This window comes from Vicia villosa, linkage group LG7, assembly GCF_029867415.1.
Source record: "Vicia villosa cultivar HV-30 ecotype Madison, WI linkage group LG7, Vvil1.0, whole genome shotgun sequence".
Classification (NCBI taxonomy): domain Eukaryota; kingdom Viridiplantae; phylum Streptophyta; class Magnoliopsida; order Fabales; family Fabaceae; genus Vicia; species Vicia villosa.
Genome location: NC_081186.1, coordinates 123,129,333 through 123,152,603, shown reverse-complemented (window position 1 = coordinate 123,152,603; position 23,271 = coordinate 123,129,333). Strand labels below are relative to the sequence as shown.

The 23,271-nt window shown below is 30.7% G+C and overlaps 1 protein-coding gene across 1 annotated transcript; it reads left to right on the top strand.

Annotated features, from left to right (window-relative positions):
- Positions 1-19,656: 19,656 nt before the first annotated feature.
- On the top strand, positions 19,657-21,455 carry LOC131618470 (organic cation/carnitine transporter 3-like). Its single transcript, XM_058889687.1, has one exon. It carries the CDS (start codon positions 19,698-19,700, stop codon positions 21,288-21,290), a length of 1,593 nt encoding a protein of 530 aa, XP_058745670.1. The 5' UTR covers positions 19,657-19,697; the 3' UTR covers positions 21,291-21,455.
- Positions 21,456-23,271: the final 1,816 nt, after the last annotated feature.

The window sequence follows — 23,271 nt, the reverse complement described above, 5'->3', positions numbered from 1 at the left end:
GAAAAACATATTGTTTATTAAAATATTTTCATATACAAAAATATATTATTGCTATAAGCGGTAACAACTTTACGATTGATTCAAATATTGAATAATTTTTCACACTTAAAAACATTTATCTTTGCATATTAACGAAAACCTGAAGTTACTGATCACAATATTGCATATTAACGGGAACCTGAAGTTATTGATTATTTGTATTGTATATTAACGGAAACATGAAGTTACTGATCACAATATTGAATATTAACGGAAACCTGAAGTTATTGATTAAAATATTGAATATTAACGGGAACATGAAGTTACAGATCAAAATAGTGAATATTAACGGAAACATGAAGTTACTGATCACAATATTGCATATTAACGGGAACCTGAAATTACTTATCACAATATTGCATATTAACGGGAACCTAAAGTTACTGATTATTTATATCAAATATTAACGGGAACATGAAGTTATTGATTACAATATTGAATTTTAACGGGAACTTGAAGTTACTGATTAAAATATTGAATATTAACGGGAACATGAAGTTACTGATCAAAATAGTAAATATTAACGAGAACATGAAGTTACTGATCACAATATTGCATATTAACGGGAATATGAAGTTACTGATTATTTGTATTGAATATTAACGGAAACATGAAATTACTGAACACAATATTGAATATTAATGGGAACCTGAAGTTACTGATTAAAATATTGAATATTAAAGGGTACATGAAGTTACTGATCAAAATAGTGAATATTAACGGTAACATGAAGTTATTGATCACAATATTGAATATTAAAGGGAACCTGAAGTTACTGATTAAATATTCAATATTAACGGGAACATGAAGTTACTGATCACACAATATTGAATATTAACGGGAACCTGAAGTTACTAATCACAATATTGAATATTAACAGGAACATGAAGATATTTATCAAAATATTGAATGTTAACGGTAACATGAAATTACTGATCAAATTGCTAATTACTTTTCATATACATTATTAAAAAATATACATCTGAAACAACTACACATCTCGTACCAGAACCTGTGCGAACGCACGGGTTAGTTACTAGTTTTTGAATATAAAAATATTTATATCAATAGTAAAAAAATTTTCCGTATATCATTTTTTGATAAAAAATATTTAGATCACAAATAAGATTTTTTGCATATAAAAATATTTAGATCAATTGTAGATTTTTTCCCATATACATATTTTATTTTTGTATACAAATTTTACTAACCTAATTTTTAATTTTATTTGTATACTGAATTATTATCATATAATGTTTTATAATTTATTTTTAATTGTATGTAACATTTAATATTTTAAAATAGAAAAATAAAATATAAAGTAGATATTAAAAAATTAAAAACTAACTGAAATGCAAATTAACTATAATTTAAAAGTAAAAAAAATAAAAATGGAAACAAATTAAATGTCTATAATCAAATTGTTTCGTGGATTTCCTTGTGTAATAACATTATTACATAAACCAATTGCTAAATATAGACCACATAAAATAATTATTTTTAGTGTAAGTTAAATAAATGAGTAGAGAATGTTTAAAGGATACGAGCTAATCACAAGTATAAAAAAATGAAAAGTCAATAATACAACTAACATAGATTTTATTTTTATTTTTTTAACTGTATAAAAAATGTAATAATTTAGGTATGATTGTTCGTCGCGTTCACATGATACTGGTGTGCTACCCGTGCAACAACATAGGTACAGGTGTCGTACGCACGCTTTCGATTTTAAAATATAATAAAATCATAAGAAAAATAAAATAAACAAAATTACCTAATCAAAATAGTGTATTATTTATAAAAGATATAATAAATTGGTTTCAATATTTTCTTCCGTGTATAAAAATATTTAAACAGGGCCGGTCTTAACCTTTTAGAGACCCTGGACAAATAATAAAAATTTAGTCTTAATAAAAAATCGAGCAACTTTAAATTTTAATATTCTTTATTTGGATTTTATTTTTCCATTTTGTTTTGGAGAGAAAGGAGACTGTGTCAGATTTAAAGAGAAGAGGATATGTAAATTTTATATTGACATCGATGCAATCAAATTAAATTAATGTATTGAGGTAGAGAGTATTACCGAAAAATAATTGTTGAAGAACCAGTTACACAAAAATTATATTGAATTGTTTAAATTTTAATTTAGTATTATAAGATAAATTTTAATTATTTTTTATAAATAAAATGAAAAGTAATAGAATTAGGCACAATATTAATATATTTTATCCTATAAATTTAATAATAGTAAACGAATTTGTTATTGATGAATCTTTAAATATGAATTAAATATAATTTATATAGTATATTCAAAAATAAATTTTAAAAAACAGAAAAATGTGTATATGATATTTTTACTTATATTAATACTAAGTTACTACCTTTTTAGTAAATGAAATATGTGAAACTAATACAAACAGCAATGAAACTAATACAAACTGCTTTTTTTAGAAAAATAAAAATTGCATAAAATATTTAAAGTAGGACTCAAACCCACAACAATCTATTTGCCAAACGCAGCTCCATCCGCTCAGCTAAAGGTTAATCCTGTTACCTTTATGCAAACAGGCCTATATTACTTATTATTTTTTTAATTTTTTTTCGATTTTGAGTCCCCCCGACTTTTTGAGGCCATGGGCCTGGTTGCCTTGTCCCAAGGACGGCTCTGTATTTAAATCCACAATAGAATTATATTTACAAGAATATAAAAAAAAGATTGATTACATATATATTTTTAATAAATAAATGTAAATGTTCAGCATAATTTTGTAGACATGTAACTCATTAATAGTAGATCAGGTAATATTAAGTTGTTAAAAAAATGTGAAATATTGATATTTTATTGAAAATAGTTAGAAAAAAATTAGGAAAAAACTATGAGTATGAATGGAAACTATTTATTTTACGACATTGAGTCATTAAGTTGGAATTCTATGAGTATTTATTTGTTAAAAATATAGTATGTTTCTAATCTCCCCTCTTTATAATTATTAAAAATTTAAATAAAAATGAGTGGATATATTTGAAGCATGGGGAAAAGAAGAGAGTGTGAATTGATGAGTGAGTGTATTGTGATTGGAAAGGTTGAGTATGGGGTTAGAGAAAAGTATATTGGGAAGGTAAATGAAAGATGTAATATAATATGATTTGGTTTGAAAAGTTTAAACATAAATAGTATAAATGAGTATAAAAGAAAGTTATTAGAAGATCATGTGATATTGAGGAAGCAAAGAAAAAGAAAGAAATTCATTTTGGTCATCTATGTGGCAAGTTGTGGAAGCAAAGCAAAAGAAAGAATTTCATTTAGGTCATCTATGTGGCAAGTTGTGGAAGCAAAAGGACAAATATGATTTTTCAAAAGCATTGAATTTTCTTATACGATAGACTTCCTGTCCTAAAAAATCAAGGTGTATAGGACAATGGTGTCAGAGAGCAAGAGTTAGGGATGAAAATTTGATTCATCCCTAGTAGGCACTCACAAAAATAACTATATTTAGTAGGATAAAAATTCGCAAAAATGGGTACTGGTATGGACTCGAGTAAAACCCATTAAATAAGCGGATATGAGTGTGGGTATAAGCACCTTACTACCCACCCCACCCCATACCTAAACAATAGATATATTTATATATTTTAATTTATATTATTATATAAAAAATAAATGTCTATCAATTTTTAAAAAATACATCAATATTAAACCATTGCATATTTAATATAAGTGTTCGTTTTCATATTTCAATAATAAAATTTTTGAAAACTTTTTAATACTCTGCAAAACTTAAAATGATATGATATTTTATAACTGATTTATTTAGTTTTATTAGAAAATGCAGGTAACTGGTACAGGTATGGGTAGTTATATACCCATAAGGCACAGGTATATGTCTAAACATTGGCGTCCAAACGAGTATAGGCTCGGATATACGAATTTTTTCCAACTACGAGTATGAGGATGGGATACTATAGTACCTTACTCAAAATTTAGCCATTGTCCATCCTTAGCTAAAGTTAGAAACAAAATCTAAAAAGCATAATAAAGAATAGAAAAATGTGGTGCATAAAAAAGAGAGAAAAAGGAAACATATTAGTTAGGGGTTGGACAAGAACCCAAGGCCTAACCCAACCCAGATTAAACCGGAAAAGTGGTATTGGGTGGGGTTCAAATAATTTGACGGGCCCAACAAATTACTTAACTGGGTTAATTAAGGTGGATTTAATTGGGTGGAATGGGTACCAAATAATGGACCGCGGGTACCCTGACCTTCCCGAGTATAGGAAGGAAGAACATTTTTGTTTTAAGTTTTTCACTTGGTAGTACCCATGATTCACTCATAAGTCATCACACACCACTCGTTCTCTTATTTACGTGTTCTCTCTGCCCTTCTCTCTCTCTCTCTCTCAACTAAACCCTAGTAGAGCTATCATCCCATTGTTTCGTGTCTACTCAACTTCGAGCATGGTCTATTATTGATTGTCCTTACTCTCTGTCTCTGCTCGATTTCAATCCTCTTGATTTTTTTTGGGATCGAAACTACTAAAATACGTTTGCAATCTCTTTTTCTCAAACTTCATTTTTTTTGACATCGCTTTGTATTCTTATATTTGTGAGGGATGATTCTTGTACAGCTTAACATTGACCTTCTTATAGTTACAGTTTTATCAATTTTGTTACAATTGTTTATGTATGGATGAAGACGTAGATTTTAAATGAATTATTTTACAAGAATATCAACATATTTAAAGGATTTGTGCATATATATTTTTTCTGTTTAGAACGTAGTTCTAAAATTAGCACTTACGAATTAGGACTACTGTATGTTGGTGGACCCTTACAACAAGACAGATCATCCTGATAGTAAGTCACGTCTAGATAGCGGTCTTTCAATAATTACTGAACTCGATCAAAGTTATATAACAAAATGTGTTTTTGTATCTCTAATTTATGTGTAATATGTGTTTCTATCTTGTATTCGACATAGTTATATTTCATGTTGTATTTTCATTTATTTGCAAGACCTCTTTCTTCTAAATAGAAAGAATGGATTAAGTGGTGTATTGAATTTGGCATAAAAGCTAATGCAATAATTGTTGTTCCTTACTATTGGAGACTTTCACCGTCCATACTTGAAGAAAGAGACCTCTACTTTCATAAGCTTAAATATGTCTCTACATATTCGCATCTGGTTCACTTAGTTTGTTGTCACTATCTGCTATTATATGGCTAGAATGATTGTTTGTTACAAACTATATTCAAAAATTGCCAGTAAAACATTGTAGTGTCTAATTAGATCATCTATCATAATAATTGTAGCGTCCTATATGACAAAGTTCTAGATTAAGGCGCCTATCGTCTAGAAAGTGGGTCTCCTGGATAGAACTCATAATAGACGTCCAAAATATACAGCGATGGATGCAGCGGACCCCTATAAGCATGTTTCCTCCATCAAAACACAGATGCCTATCATAGGAGCGACAAACTCCGTAAAGTATAAGATATTGCTAGGTACACTTAAGGAGGCTGCACTCTAATGGTACATGGGCCTCCCCCCGTGCCTCCATCAAACAGCTACTAAGAATATGTAAGAAAGATGGTACACTAAGTCGTCGCCAGTCACCAGAGGAAGATGTCCACCACCGGCCTATTCAACATCTATAAGGGTCCATCGAAATTGTTAAGGGACTATCTTTCCCGCTTAAATGAAGCCACCATCAAGGTAATCCCTCCAAACTTACACATTTTTGTGGGAGCCTTCCGAAATATACTCAAGGCGGGACACTTCAACAAACCCCCTAACTCAAAGGCATGTGCTTATGTTGGCTGAAGTAGTCACCAGGGAAGAATGTTACATCAAAGGCGAGGAAAGCAACGCGAAAAGAAGGCTTGAGACACTAATGAGCATGTTTTCGACACCGAAATCTATCATCCCTCGAAGAAGAGTAGCTACACCTCTCGTTGTAAAGGACAAAACCATGTTCAAAAGAGTAGGAAAAGTTACAAAGAACTTCACGCCTTTGAACACCCACCGAGAATAAATCTGGGGCGAGGTGCTCCACCTACATAACATCTTGGCATTGCCTTCCCCCAGGTCCAAGGTAATGGGATCTGAATCAAAAAGATTGTGTAAATTCCACAAATTTGTAGGGAATCGTAACGGACGGTTTCTACTAGTTAAAGAAGGAAATAGAAAAACTTATACAAGAGGGCCACGTCAAGAAGTACTTGAAAGGAGGCCCCTCCAACTAGGCGAAATGACGCAACCTGCATAAACAAGAAGATACCAAAATCCCAAGGTCGAATATGGCTAAAGAAGAGCCCAAAGACGACGAGCAAGCGGTACATCATAATCTCAACACCATAGTCCGAGGTTTTGTCGGGGGCAGTAAACCAACTCCGACTGCAAGAGATACGTGTGTCAAGTCTTCAATGTGGACGACCTTCCTAAGATGTTAAGTACAAAGATTCCAGAGGTCTTTATTGTATTTTTAGAAGAATATGTGATCGGCGTTCATCCTTGCCACAATGATCCCATGGTCATCGCCATCAAGAGTGAAGAATGGGAGATCAAAAGAGTCTTAGTCGATTAGGGAAGCTCCACTAACATACTATATTAGGATGTTTTTGAGAGATTGCACCTCGATCCCGAGGACCTAAAGCCCTTCAAGGGATCATTGGTTGGATTCAGGAGAGTAGGTGTAAGTGAAAGGCTATCTCACGCTAAGGATCAAGTTCGGAGAACAAGACCACGCCTAGGAAATAAAGGTTAAGTACTTAGTCATTGACGCCCCTTCTTTATATAATATGATCACTAGGCGACCAACCTTTAATCGACTAGGAACCGCTTTATCTACTTTGTATCTATGCATGAACTACCTCTCCCAAACGGGCGTGTAGGGGTTGTTTGTGGAGAGAAAAAGATCACCATAAAATGTTACATATAAAGCCTCAAATTAAAGTGAATGTGCCTCCATGCGTGAGGGCAAGAAAGGGGAACCCTGGGATAACACCCCCGAAGAAGCATGTGAGAGTAAGGTGGTTCCTCATCCCTCCCCGCGACACAATGGAGCCTAAAAGTAAGGTGATATATAGTTTATGTTGATGTAGTTATTGTTATTACATATATCTACATAATGTCAAACAAGTTGTGATCCAAACTTTTTTCAAACAGACTTTCCCTTAATTTATTTTCTTGTAAGACAGTAGTCTCAATGTTGCAATATGTATTTATACTTTTAATGTTGTAGTATATATGGTGAATTTATGCTTCCAAATTTTTTCTAATACTGTTGTTTTGATTTGAACAGATGGATCAAGGTCAAAGTAGCATGAGAATAATCTTAGACCAAGGGCAATGTAACTGTAAGTGTATTCAACTTTGTGTATTCAATATTTTTGGAATCTTCTACGATCGTTTTTATATGTGCTTTATGCTTATGAATTGGGATTGTTTTAAATGTATGCAATCTGTTTTTCCAACTGATAATTAAACTATTTTTGATCTGTTTCAGGGTGATATTCTTATTGTTTTAAATATATGCATATGAATTGATAGTGCATCAAACAATTTGTAATGTATGCAAACTGCCTAAAATTTTCTATGACTGCTAGTTAGTTTTTGATTATTGATTGGTAGTTGTTTATTATGGCTCCTTCATTATTTTAGTGAGGGGTCAATCTAATTAAAATCTACCAATTAATGAAGTTGGTTCAGCAACAACTACTGCAGCTATTAGACCTGAATTATTTTATACAAAATCTAAAAAGAAGAGGAAATCTAGTGTAAGTGGTTCTAGGAAATAATCTATTTGATGATAATACTTTATTATATTACCTGATGACTTAGTTGATTCAACCACTGCATTCTGTAAACAATGCCACAAATTCTCCCTCTAATTGTAGAGATTCGTAAAACTATTTTTAATTATTTTAAGAATCACTTAAAATTGGCTAATTTTTTTAGACCAGGTATTGCGAATATGAATTTTCCCTCTCTCTCTCTCTCACTCAATTCCCATTATCCTTATATGCCGGAAAGAATTTCTACATTATTTTTGAGAGTTTGGAGGGGAAGGGATCAGACTTTTGAAAAAAGGGGAAGGATTGTCTAAAAAGAATTAAGAGATTTAGGTGAAGAGGATTTTTGGGGGGGCTATTTTTATTCATAACAAAAAAAATCCTCCTAGTTTAGTGAAACTGAAAAATTAAATTGCAAGAGATTGGAGGATTTTGGATGACTTATATAAATTGTTCAAATATAACTTATTTTATTATAATATTGCAAAAATTTAAAATATGTTAATGATAAACATTCCTTTATTATTTTATATAAATTAGTCTTTCTAAAAATGTTAAATATTTCTCTAAATTTTCTTTAAATTTACCTTTTCCGAAATCCTCTCCTTCCCTCTCTTCCTAACTAGCGAACAGAGCCTTAGTGAAAAGGAGGTGAAACAAAATGTTTGAAAATATAAAAGTTGTGAAAGTTTGGGTTTTGATCAGGGGATCAATTTTGGATTTTTAAAATTTTTTGGCCAGAGATTAAAGGTGATTTTATAATATTCTGTTTGAAATTTTACTCCAATGGGAATTTAGTCAAAGGTTCTAATTATACCTTTATCATGTTAATTTCAAAAGGAGCCCATTCTTAGAAAGTGTCTAGTTATAGACCTAATTTGTTAGTCGGATGCTCGTATAAAGTTTTGGCTAAAGTTTTTGCAAACAAATTAAAATCAATTATTAACAAGGTAATTTCTAAGTCGCAATCTGCATTTGTAAAGGGAAGACAAATCTTCAATGGTATTCTTGTGACTAGTGAGGTGGTGGATGGTGCAAAAAAAATGAAAAATGAAATAATTTGGTTTAAAGTGGGGTTTTAAATATGTATATGATTTAGTAGAATGATAGTATTTGAACACTGTGATGGCTAAAATAGGGTACTCAATCCAACGAAGGAAGTAGATTATGGAATGCATAATCACAACTTTAGAATATTAATCAATGGTACTCCTATAAATGAGTTCACTATGAGGATGAGTTTACAGCAAAGAGATATTTTTATCTCCACTCTTATTATTGATTACAATTGAATGGTTGAATGTTATGTCGAAGGAAATGATTAATAGTAGTTTGTGCAAGGGGTATTGTGTCGACAGAGAAACTAGTTCTCAAATTCCAGTGTCGCATTTGCAATTATAGTTTGGGAAAATACTATAGGTTTTATGGAAAATTTGATTCTTTTTGGGTTTGAAAATTAATTTTCACAAAGGTTCGTTGGTTGGAGCTAATGTGGATGAATCTTGGCTGATGGATCAACTATGGCACTAAAATATGTCTTATCTATTTAGGCCTTACTATTAGATTAAATTCATGGTGTCTTCCTTTTTGGTATAATTTGGAGGATAAGATCAAGTTGAAGCTTTTTGGATGGGAAAGTAAAAACCTTTCAAATGGAGGTTGTTTTATGTTACTCAAGTATGTCTTGTCTTTGCTACCAGTTTATTTTATTTCCTTCTTCAAGACTCCTTCAAGTATTGTTTCTTATATTAAATCCTTCTTTAAATCTTTTTTGTAGGATAGAAGAAAAATGCTTGGAAAATTCATTGGATAAAATCACAGAAGATTTTTCTCAATCAAACTAATGGGGGATTGGGGGTTTGAAGGGTAAGAGGTTTAAATTGTTCATGGCTGTTTTTACATGCCATATTAATCGCGTCAATGGCCCTATATAAATGGTCATCCTCAAGTTCCGGCATACTCTGCTATGCCACCCAGTGTTATGCGCCGACAAAGGGAAATAATGGTGGAGGATGCTAGTGGATAATAAGGGTTTATGGTATAAAGTTTTATGTGCTAAGAATGAGATGAAGGGTGATAAAATTTGGAGTAGCGAAGGAAGGCCTCAGGTTGGTGGAACGATTTAATTAGTGTTAGAGATATGGCTAATTTGAATCAGAGTGGTTGGTTTGAAGCTAAAGTTAGGATGGTGTTTAGGGAATGTTGTGCTTCATTAGTTTATGTTATTTTGTAGGATATTATTTTTGATAAATGGCTGCAGAATATTGATCCGAACATAGGTCACTCAGACAAAGTTGTCTATCATTTGTTATCTACCATGCCTTCGTTATGTGGCTCCAAAGGAGATTGTATGGAAAATTTGTTCCTATAAAGTTTTTTTGCTTTGCATGGAGACTCTTCTATAACCATCTTTTGATTAAGGATAACATAGCTAGATATTGTATTTAGACCATTTTTTTTGGCTTGTTCAAGGGGTTGCATTGTAGATGAAAACTTTAATCATCTATGAGTACAATTTTTTCAGAGAAGTGTGGACACCAATAATTAATTGCATATGCATTTTTAATATCTTTCATAATGAATTTACCTCTCATGAGTGTCAAATTTTGTGGGTCTCATTTTTTTTTTATTTGATTAAGAAAGTAGAAAATGCTTACATAGTAGTTGATTTTTTTTATTTTAAATTTTGGTATTCGGCTTTGCGACCGAATTATTCAAGGGGATTAATCTTGTCGTCTATTTGCGGTGGCTTTGTTTAAAGTCAAAGAAAAACTCTATATAGACTTGACCCAACATAGACATTGTTTGCTAGCCCTAACAAGATTTAAACTTGAAACCTTGAAAGAAGCACACTCTCATAATCCAAATCTTCATCACTAGGCCAACCCCTGAGAAAATATTTGAAATAAAGAAAGAACTTATTGTTTGGAGGAAAAACAATATCAAAAGAGTAGTAATTCACTATAATTAAAGTTTTTTGCTTGGAAATTGTTAAAACTTAAAAAATTTATTGACTATGATATGAATTTGTGGTGGATTAATACTGTGGCTTGCATATGATTTTATGTTTATTTTTTGAAGATTTTTCTTTGTCATAACTTTTGCTTTTGTTTTTTTTTTTCTTTTATAAATGATTGCGCTACTTCTTAGTAAAGGTGACAAAAAGACATGTCTGTCGTGCAAAAGTTTGTAAAAAAAGAGCAGGATGGGGCAAACTTTATTGAGGATGCATGCCTAAAATCTTCTTTCATCATGCAAAAAAATAAGTGCGGGACGAGGCACACCCACGAACATTTCACCTTTAAAGCTTAAAAATTATAAATTTTCATGTTAATACCAGCACCCACAAAAGCACACAAAAAATGGGCTGAGACGAGGCAGACATTTTAGAGAGTACGAGTTTAAAATTTTGGTTTGTAAACAAAAAGAAAATCTTATGGGTTGGACCCGTTTTATCACCGGTGCTTCTTTCTTAGACATAGACCGATCTTATACTTGAGTGGTTGTTTTTTATTTTATCATACTTGTTAAAAAACATTATACAGATAAAAGTGAAGTATAATAATTTAGAAATAGTATATATAGTATTTGTTATGAATATTTATATTATTCGATGTCCATCATTCTTCTTGTTTTCATCTTCCTATTCCAAATTTAATATGTGTGATTTTCCATCTCCCTTAGGTCCTATAAATAGAGACTCACATTGCAATGTAAATGGCACTTGAAAGAAGATGATAATACAATATTATTTTTTCTCTTCTCTTTCTCTCATTCATCTCTATATTGTTTTGGTTAATTTCATAACACGTTATCAGCACGATACTCTACAACGCGAGTGATGATATAGCCGGGTTCTATGTTATTTTTCTAATCTTAATATATTTGAACCAATATAATATAATCCATGATTTTGTTACCTTTTTTTTCTTCATCTAAATATGTTTATTTTTTATATATTTGTAGAGAAATTGATTTACCTTGTACAATAATATTAGATTTCTTTGATCATTCTTATTAAATTTCAGAAAAATTTAACATTAAAGCATTTCTATATGTTTTACCAGAATTGAATTTTAACACATAAAAGTGTTAATTTAATATTCAAGCATCCCTGAAGGATTGCACAAAGAATAATTTTTCTTGACCGTTGTTTATGGAAATAGTTTGTGATGTGATATTTGTAGAACTAAAGATTAATATTAAACTATCTCCAAATTATTGTTCAAAGATTGAGTTTAATCGATTATTGTATTTATCAATAAATAATGAATTCCAGAAGAATTCAGCGTTCAATCACCTTTAAAAGGCCGCATCTATAATTTTATTGAATCCTAGAAGGATTGTATCAATTATGTTAAAAAAATTAACAAAATGATTGCTTCAATAATATTATCGAGTTATAAAATGATTGATTCAATAATAGTGAAGTATCCCAGAAGGATTTCACAAAGAAATTTGATTTTTCTTTTATTGATGATGTAAAGATTTGTAACCTACATTTTTGAGAAATAAAATTTCATAAAAATGATCCAATTTTCTTTCATAATTTAATGGTATGCATCTATGAAGGATTACAAATATTGTAATTTTCTAAGTAAAACAAAGCTCTCAGGATAATATTAATTGTGATCTTCATGCATCCCAAAAATATTGCAAGAGTAATATTAAAATATCCCTGAAGGATTTCATAAATTTTTGTCGTTGTATCGTTTTAAAATTTATAAATTGTAATATGCTCATAAAAAGATTGTCATTCCAGAAGAATAGCATAAATAATTTTAACGCATCCCACCAGGATGGTTATATGTTTTCGATCATTATTTATAACAAATTATTTATATAGTTACTGAAGAAGATCTTATCAAACATCCCTGAAGAATAGTAAAACAACATAATTATATGATGATATAATTTTGATGATATGATTCTGTATAATTTTGATAATTATATGATAATATGTTCATATGCATGTATTAAAATTATTAATCATGGGATACTATCATATTGGTTTTGAATATATTGTCAATCATTACACAAATTAGATATAGTTCTTGATGCTCCAAAATTAGGATGATCAGTGTTTAATTTATATACTCAATTGTAATACCTCATATTAAACAAAGTCTTGCTGAGACAATTTCTTTATTCATATTATATATAAATATTGATATTTTAACAAGAGAATTAAAACATTGCAATCTATTAAAGAATATATCAATAGTTTAAAGTTGCTACATATTTTAAAGTTGTTGTAATAGTGCTTAGATTTCTCATATAAATCTTAATTATACTATTCTTTTCTTTTTACAAGTACAGTGTATGGATGACATTTGTTAGTCCATCTTAAAGGCGCACGAAAGTAATCTCATATTTTGATAGAGTCGATATTCGAATGAACTTTAATCCTTTATATTTTTTTGTGTGTTCTCTTTATATCTTGCTAAAAATTTTCGTCATAGATTATTCTCATGAATTATATTGGAGGTATTGAATATCTTTGTATTACACAAATGAATTTGGACATAAAATGTATAATAGAAAAACTATCGACTTTTCCCTCGGGCTTGTACTACACTTATATCAGTATAATTTAAGCATATGTCATTGTAAACCAGTAGTTTACAAATTACACTTAAATGTGTCGTTGGTAAAACTGGTTGGGTCATCTCGGATATAATATGATGCGAATAATTTGTATTGAAGAACCAGAAGTTTCTTCAATCCAGTCAATTTTTGTGTGTTTCTAAAGGAAAATAAAATTTTGAGAAATTGCTTTTTTATGACATAAATTGTTGCATTGGCTAAAATATCATGCATATGTCTCTACTTACAAACAAAAGTTTGTGAAATTATTTTCTCAACTAATTAGACTAAGATATTGTTTTCTAGATTTTTTTATCGAAATTCCTGTATAAGTATCACATATATTATTAAAATTGATATTGAATATCATGTAATATATGTTCATAAAAAAATAAACTTGAAGATCCATTCTTTAGACGTCTAAAGTTAATTATATGGTTGATACTTATGAGATCATCAATTCTAAATTATATATTTGAAACACCTAAAATATGATATTAAGATATTTATTCGCATTAAGCCAACAAGATACTATATTTTAGTCCTCCTTAATTTATTCTAATACTTCTCATCTTAATGAACATTTGGATGTGTTGTGTATATTTCAATTGCTCCAATATAATACATTAAGATGAATCATGAAAGAATATTGGAAAAATGTAATTAATATGACTCTCAATTTTGAGAATATAATTTGAGAAAATAATCAAATACTTGATTGCAGCCCGGTAGGTTAATTATCATTTGATAAATTAATTTTCCTAATATTAGGGGGAGGGAATAAGCAGTTGAAATCATGAACAAGAAGTTCAAATGAACAGGTGAAATCATGAACAAGAAGTTCAAATGAATAATTTAAAATAAATTGTTGTCTTCATCCTCGTACAAATCAATATGAACTAAAAGTTCAAAATATTATTCATTTGCAAAGTTTATGAAATAAATTATCAGCTGATAATGTAACACCCCAAATCTACCCCTCAATAATAAGAGAAATCAGAGTACAAAATTTCAAGCAAATAGAACACAACGATTCGGAGCATCACATTTTAAACAACAAAATCACATACATATACCATGCTCAATCACTTAGATACATAACACACATGTAGGAGAATAATATCGAAATCATTAATCATTATCAGCCAATCAAGCACTTGCATCGCAGCGGAAAATCATATGTCAACAACAATACAACTCATAATATCACGGCCAAACACGGCACGATACATCTAAAAAGTCTCAGCATAATCTAAGGACAAGGTTTAACAAGTTTAAACACAAGAAACCAAAACATAAACAAGTAATCCAACGTTCCCTGAGTGCTACGTATCAGAGCATCGACACACACCGACTCGAGCTATAGGTACACGACTACTCCGCGTCATTACCTGCACGTTACCAACGGAGGGTAACATTCAAACAGAAAGGGTGAGATATCAATCATTATAAAGAAGCGTATGATAATATTCAAAGCGGAGAAATAATCATACATCGGTCACCACTTCTCAACATATACCACTTACTACTATTCACAACATTCAACATCTTACCGACAACAATGATATCAATCTCAATTAAGGCATACATAGTCATTTATCACATATGCACAACGAAACAACCATCAAATTGACACAAGATAACATTCATGTTATGTGCACACAAATATTCAAATACGACTCATCACACGACTTTACTTATGCAACTCAAACAATGAAAATGCATGTGGTACCATTGGAGTAAAACTCCCGTCTCAAACAATTGCCATTGGGCCGTCTCAAACATTCGCCACAAGGGCCGTCTCAAACATTTGCCACTAGGGCCGTCTCAAACAATGCAATGAATGTGACTCAATGATGCACATTCACAATCACACTTAACGACATAATCGACTCGAACAACACAATCCACGTAAACGACATGATCAACTTAAACGACATAATCAATTCCGGATATCCAATGTCAACAAAATCCAATTCAATAAGATTCTAAGAGTATTCAAAGTTATACTAAGCATATTCTACGGAAATACATCAATTAGGGCTTCACGTAGGTTCAAACGGCACTTAAAAAGGAGTTACGGTTCAAAAGATACAGCATTTCAAAGTTTAGGAAAAGTTCTGCAAAACAGGGTTCGCGGCGCCAACAAGGTTCGCGGCGCGAACTGAGTGAATCAAATATTTCCTAAGGTTCTGCCAAGCAGTTCGCGGCGCCAACAAGGGGTCGCGGCGCGAACTGAGCGAATCCAAAAATCCCCAACCTTCTGCCAAGAGGTTCGCAGCGCGCACAAGGGTTCGCGGCGCGAACTGGCGATTTTCAGAAAACCCCAAACACAGAAAACAGCATACGAAACCCATCCAAAAACCCCTAAACTCAACCCAATCAAGTTGGAAAACATCAAACATCACGAACAATCACAGAATACATGGTATAAACTCAAATACAACACATATTATGGGTCCTATAACATCATAACATCAATTTAAACACATTTCAAATCATCAAATCAAGCATTTGTTCATGGAACTTAACATCTCTACACACAACTTCCATGGATGCAACATACAATTAAATCTCACCCAAAACATCATCATACATCCCTTTAGCATGAAAGAATCCCACCCTTACCTTAGGTTTGGATTGAAGACAACTCTAGCTTCAACCTTGAGATTCTCCTCCTTCTCTTCACTCTATTCTTCTCTTCTTTCACCAAAACCCCAAAAATGAACTTCTAATTTCTATTTCCTCTAAAACCCTTGTTTTAGTTAAACCCTTACTATCTTAAATTACTAATGGGCTCTAACTAACACCCCTCACTTACTAATACCAACTTAGGCCCAATTATCAACCACATTTACTATCTTATATTATTACTAATAATTCCCAATCAAAACAACATAAAATCAATCAAGCATATAATTAACACATAGTTCACAATTAATTCACATAAAATAAGGAATTAAGGAAAAACGGTCGTTACAGATAATACTCCACTCAAAGTGGACTATCCTATTGGATAATATAATATTGCAAATGAGTTGTTGCTGCGCCTGAAGCGTGGTATGAAAGTCGGTTCCAATGTTAAAAGCCCTCTACTAAGAAAAGAAACTAAAGATGACCCAAGTGAGGATATGAAAATGCTAAGAGCACTTTGACCTAATTTAATTTTCAGTTCCTGAAGAACAAATCAAGTACTTGAAATATGAAATAAAGAGATCTCGATAAATTATGTCATGGATGAAATGGAATGGAACCGAAATTGAGATAACTAAATAAAGTCAATATTGACAATGTCTTTGTATATACAATATAGCGCTAAAAGTGATCAATGATAACGAGGATCATGAGTCAAAATCTATTAAAGATTTTAGACTAAGTGAGAATTGGCCAAAATAAATATATTCAATTGAAGAAGAATTAAAATCACTTTACAAGTGACTCACTTTTGGACATGTAGTCCAAACACCTCAAGGTGTGAAACTAATTGGATATAAATGAGTTTTTGTGAAAAAGAAAAATAAGAATGATATAAAATTTGACTTATTGCTCAATGATTTTCACAAAGACCTAAGATGCATTTTAATAAAACATATTCACCTGTAGTGGATTTAATTGATTTTTGATAATTAATTAGCCTTGTAACACATGAAGGGCTTAATTCGAACATGATGGATGTTATGACATATTATTTGTATGGTTCACTTAATAATGACATATACATGAAACTTTCTGAAAGGTTCAATATACTAGAGGCACGTGATTTTTGATCTCGAGAAAACTACTCCATCAAATTGAACAAGTTTCTCTATAGGTTGAAACAATCTGGACACATGTGATATAATCACCACAGTGAATATTTATTAAAGGATGGATATACAAATAACTCAATTTGTCCTTGTATTTTCATAAAATTATGTGGAAAAGTATTTGCAATAATAGTTGTCTATGTGGATGACATAAGTATAATTGGAACTCCTGAAAAGCTTCCAAAAGCTATAAATTTCTTAAATAAAGAGTTTGAGATGAAGGACATAGAAAAGACAAAATATGTCTAGGTTTGCAAATTGATCATGTGGACAAAAGAATATTTGTACATCAAGAAGGCTATATAGAAAAGTGTTGAAATGAGTCTATATGGAATGTCACATGTTGCCTACTCCAATATGGTTGTTAGATCATTAGACATGGAGAAAGATTTTTTTAAGCCTCGAGAAAAGGATGAAAATTGCTTGGTCCTAAAATACCATATCTCATTGCAATTGGAGTACTAATGCACCTTGCTAATTATACACATCATGATATATCATTTGCGGTCAATCTATAAGTAAGATAGAATTATTCACCTACACGAAGAAATTGGAAAGCTGATAAACATATACTTCGTTATCTTAGAGATGCAGGTTACTGGTCAGATTCTCACAATGGTAGATCAGAAAGAGGTTATTTGTTTACATGTGATGGTACAACCATTTCATGGAGATCTATGAAACAAATCATGACAACAACTTCATAAAATCTCACATAACTATTAGCACTACATGAAGTCATTTCGAAGAAGACATTTTAAGTAACTATTACAAATAATATCGTCTCACATATAAATGTATTCATGAGGGGGAGAAATAAATATTTTCTCCACTCTTTTTCCCTTCACCATAGTTTTGTCCCACTGGGTTTTTCTGGTAAGGTTTTTAACGAGGCAGTTCACATTCAAAGGATATTGTATTCTTTTTCCTTCATTAGATTTTTTTCCCACTGGGTTTTTTCTAGTAAGGTTTTAATGAGGCATATCCTCAATGGACATCCAAGGAGGAGTGTTATGAATATTTATATTAGTGGATGTCCATCATTCTTCTTGTTTTTCATCTTCCTATTCTATATTTAATATGTGTGATTTTTCATCTCCCTTAGGTCCTATAAATAGAGACTCGCATTGCAATGCAAATGACACTTGAAAGAAGATGATAATACAATATTATTTTTTCTCTTCTCTTTCTCTCATTCATCTCTCTTTCATCTCTATATTATTTTGATTAATTTCATAACAGTATTTATTTAAAAAAAAAAATAATTTATACTATTAAAAAGTGTAAATAGCCACACTCATTATGAAGTTCAGAGAATATTAAATTAATCATTTAAAAACAATTAAAAAATCTTACTATGCACCAATAGAAAACCTCATAAATTTCGGACCATGTTCCTATAATAATTCTCACCACAAGTCCAAGCCACTTGCAAATGTTCAGCATCAAATAGTGACCACTCACCACTATAACATCAGGAATCTATCTGACTCTCTTTCATGCATCTCACATGTCATATTTAACTGAAATGACCTTTATAGCTTTTTAAGTTTTAATTAAAATAATAATTCTTTTAAATTATAACTTTGCAACATATTTAGTTTAAAACTATACAATTATAATTTTTTTACATTTTTATTTAAATAAGCAGAAATTTTTATAATAAAAATAAAATGAATTTGAAACATATATTTATTAAGTTTTTCATATATTTAATATTATAATAATGCTATTCATACACTAAAATGTTACACCTATACTTAAAAATACTGTTCACAAATACGTGATTAATATTTTCATTTTTTTGACTTTTAACATTTTTTTCTTCTAAAATATATTGGTTAATGAAATATTAAAATTTGGTTAAAACAGTTCAAAGATTGGTTAATATATATTTTGAGATAAAAAATTAATATATACGGTAGAGACTTTGGTTAATCCTATTTATAAAATTAGTTAATGCAGTTCATAACTTGGTTAATGAGTTCTCAAACTAAAAAATATTAAATAGTAAAATAAAGTTGGTTAATAGAGTGTAAGTGTTGGTTAATATATTTATAATTTAGCGTCAGAAAATGGTTAATAGTATATATTTTATTGATTAATAAAGTAGTGAAAGTGGTTAATGAATTATAAGTAAAATAATTAGATAATAACTTATATTTTTGTGGTTAATATAATTATAAAGTTGGTTAATGACACAGTTTTACATTTATATTATAAAATAAATTTAAAAAATAATATTTTTTAAAAAATAAAATATATTTTTAAAAAATAATATTATTTTATTAAAAAACACTGTTCACCGAATAAATACGGTGAACAATATATAGGTATACGATGTAGCGTAAAAAGATGTAAGAATAGTATAGCTGTTAATATTACTAATATACAGTAGAATTTGTTTTTGTGCACTATAAAACCACACACTCATCCTCTCACAATTCTCAACCTCAAACATCATAGCAGCAACAATGGAAGGTTCAGTTCAAATTAATGCAACTGAATCTCATTCCAGTGCTGACCAACAAAAGAAACCACCTTTATCATGGGATGAAATTATTGAAAAAAGTTTATCCAATTTTGGGTGGTTGGATTTCCTACAAGCTGTTCTTGTTGCAACAGCCATGTTTTTTGATGCACAACAATCTTTCATTAGCATTTACACTGATAATTACCCTAAATGGCACTGCACTGACACAAATTCAACATGTTCTTCATCTTCTGATATCTGTAAACTCCCAAGATCTTCTTGGTCATGGGACACTCACCCTTCAAACACAATCATCTCTCACTGGAACCTTGAATGTGCTAGCACTTTCATCATTGGTTTACCACAATCTTCTTTCTTCATAGGTTGTCTTCTTGGCTCTTCCTTTCTTGCAGCTTTAGCTGATTCATCTTTCGGTAGAAAAAACATGTTAATCTTTTCCTGTGTCTCTATGTCCATAACTTCCATGCTCATAATCTTCTCCACCAATGTTTTGATTTACTCCGCCTTGAAATTCTTGATCGGTTTCTGGCGCTCGTCGATCGGAACATGTGTTCTTGTTTTGCTTACCGAAAAAGTTAGCGCCGAGTGGCGATTCCGAGTTGGAATTGTTGAGTATTTTACATTCACAATGGGTTACATGTCATTACCTGGTTTCGCTTATATTAACCGAAACTCGTCGTGGAAATCTCTTTACTTTTGGTCGTCAATCCCTGGTATAATTTACTCTATCATTGCTTATTTCTTTGTTACCGAGTCTCCAAGGTGGCTTGTTATGCAAGGTCGAGAAAAAGAAATTTTCAAAATGCTCAAAAGGGTTTCTTCAGAAGAAACTGCTAATGCTAATGATGATAACGTTAATCTTGCTTCGAGTTTACCAAAACCACACACAAAAGAAAAGAATTCAATTTTTCGACTTTATTCATCAATAGGTGAATTGTTTCACAAAAGATGGGCTCTTATAAGAATGATAGCTGTCATGATTCTTGGAATTGGAGTTGGAATGGTTTATTTCGGTATGCCACTAGCCGTCGGAAATTTGGGGTTCAACATTTATCTTGCAGTGGTTTTCAGTGCTTCAATGGAAATTCCATCGTGCGTAGCAACATATTTCTTGGAAAACTATAAAAGAAGACCTTCAATTCTTGTTTTCTCAATCTTAAGTGGAATTTGTTGCATGATGTGTGCTGTTCTCGAGCATAGAGTACCGGCGGCTAAAGTGGTGTTAGCAATGGTTGCATTCTTTGGTGGATGTACAGCTTATAATGTGTTTCTGATATACATTATAGAGCTGTTTCCGACGTGTGTTCGGAACACGACGACGTCGTTGGTGAGACAAGCTATTGTGTTTGGTTGCATATTCTGTCCGTTTTTGATATCTGCTGGAAGGAAGAACAATATATTCTCATATGGAGTGTTCGGAGTTGTGATAATGTTGTCCAATATTACATTGTTGTATTTGCCAGAAACTATAGGGATTGTTCTTTGTGATACTATGGAACAACAAGAGAAGAAAGAAATAGCTATGTGTGATGCAAAGAATCAACATGAAAAAACAGGAAATGTTAATGTCTAAGAGGCATGCACTAATTTTCATCCAAACCATTTGGTCCAAGTTTGTAGTTTTTAGCTATCTTTTACTTCTTTTATAAATGTAATAGTCCTTAATTAGTGTGTTTTTTCTTGTCAAGTGTGGTTTAATAATGATAAATTATATGAAGAACTTGGGTTTTTTATGTTATCTTTGTTGGAACTAAATTCGTGTGGTGTAGTATACAATTATTTTAGTTCACGAGAAAATAAACATACAGACAAATACTTGTATGGACACGAACCTAAATCTATATTTTTAGGCAAAACCAATGAAAAGAGAGAGAATATAAATTTATTTAAATTTTAATTTCGTTTTTAATTGGCATCATGGGGGTGGTTGAGATAAAAGAGGAGAGAGACAATTTTATTTTTAATTTTTAATTAATAAAAAAAATGTGATTGGTTGTGTGTAAGTACAAGTGTTATGGTTGTGTCCATGTAAGTATTTTCCAAACATATATTAATGGGAAGGGTTCACTTTCTAGGAAGATGTCGACCATAATTATTGGAAAGTTGAAAAGTGTAAACAATGGAAAGGAATAGTGTGCTCGTATAAAGGAAAATAGAGCTTCCAAACTTCTTAGGGGCTCCTCTTAAAGAGTAAGAAATGTAGATATGTGAAGGAAGAAATTTATGTGAAAATAAATATTAAGTTAAATATTTATTTTGATTTTAAATTATACATTTTTTAATTGATTTCAAATATTTTTAAAGTTTAGATGGTTATGATTAAGAGATAGTATAAAAATACTTCTTCAATTATTTATTTTAAGTCGCTTTATAAAAAAATTATATCAAAATATATGTTGTTTTATATTCTCCCTCCGTTTTAAAATGAGTATCGTTTAAGGTTTTTTCACACAGATTAAGGAACGCAATAATAGTTTCATAAGACATTGCACATTTATTATATTGATCTTATAAATGTGTTAAAACTAGATTACAAAGTAATAATTAAATGGTATAATTGAAAAAATCACACTAATTTCTATATTGAAAAGTAGGAACGACATTTATTTTAAAATATATTTTAGTTGCTAAAATGACACCCATTTTAAAACCAATGAATAATCAATATTGTTTTTTATCATATCCTTAAATATTAATTACTTTTCTTCTTACAATACATTAATTTTATCTTTTTAATATAATTAATAAATAATAATTTTATAAATCATTCATAATTTTGTTTTCCAAAACAAAATTAACTACATTTTTTAATATTTATAAAAGATTTAAAATGACTTATAATAAAAAATAGAGATGATATATTTACATGATATTATAATACACATGTCAAAGTCATAATTACTTATAGAAAATCACTAAGACGAGAGACTAAGCTTTCCTTTATCTTTTCATTGAGCATAATTGTTGGAATGACAACAAAGAAGACATAGTCTCTCTATTTTTAACCATATAATCCTAGGTGCATCCCATCAATGGACCTTAATGGTTTAACTTACATGTTGTTATACATCAATCAATATTAAGTGTTCAAAAGTCCATTTTTATTGATCATGTTTATCAAAATATTAAAAAAATATATTCTCTCACTTGAACTAATCAATTGTGAAAAGAAGAAAATGATCACCATGTCCAACCACATGTTACAACACCCTGGCAGACATGATGTAACTTCAACCAAATATCAATCATCAACTTGAAGATGACATTACTGTGGTGAATATGGCCATATAAATTTCTTTTGTTACAAATTGTATGGACTACAAAAACCTTCAGACCATTTCAAGGCTAATAAAGTGAGTAAAAAGAGAAGTGTTAAAGATAGGAATGTTAACCTTATAGCTCATAATACTTCTTTGAGAGCTTCAACTAGAGAAGACTGATACTTTGACGGATGCTCTAGACATATGACAAGGGTTCAAAAGTTGTTTGTGGATATCAGATCTCATCCCACTGGTTCTTATAGATATTGGTGATGGATTTAAAGGTGAAATTAA

What these genes read in the sequence shown, in the direction of transcription:
- LOC131618470 (XM_058889687.1), top strand. Translation starts at nt 19,698, where the DNA reads ATGGAAGGTTCAGTTCAAATTAATGCAACTGAATCTCATTCCAGTGCT.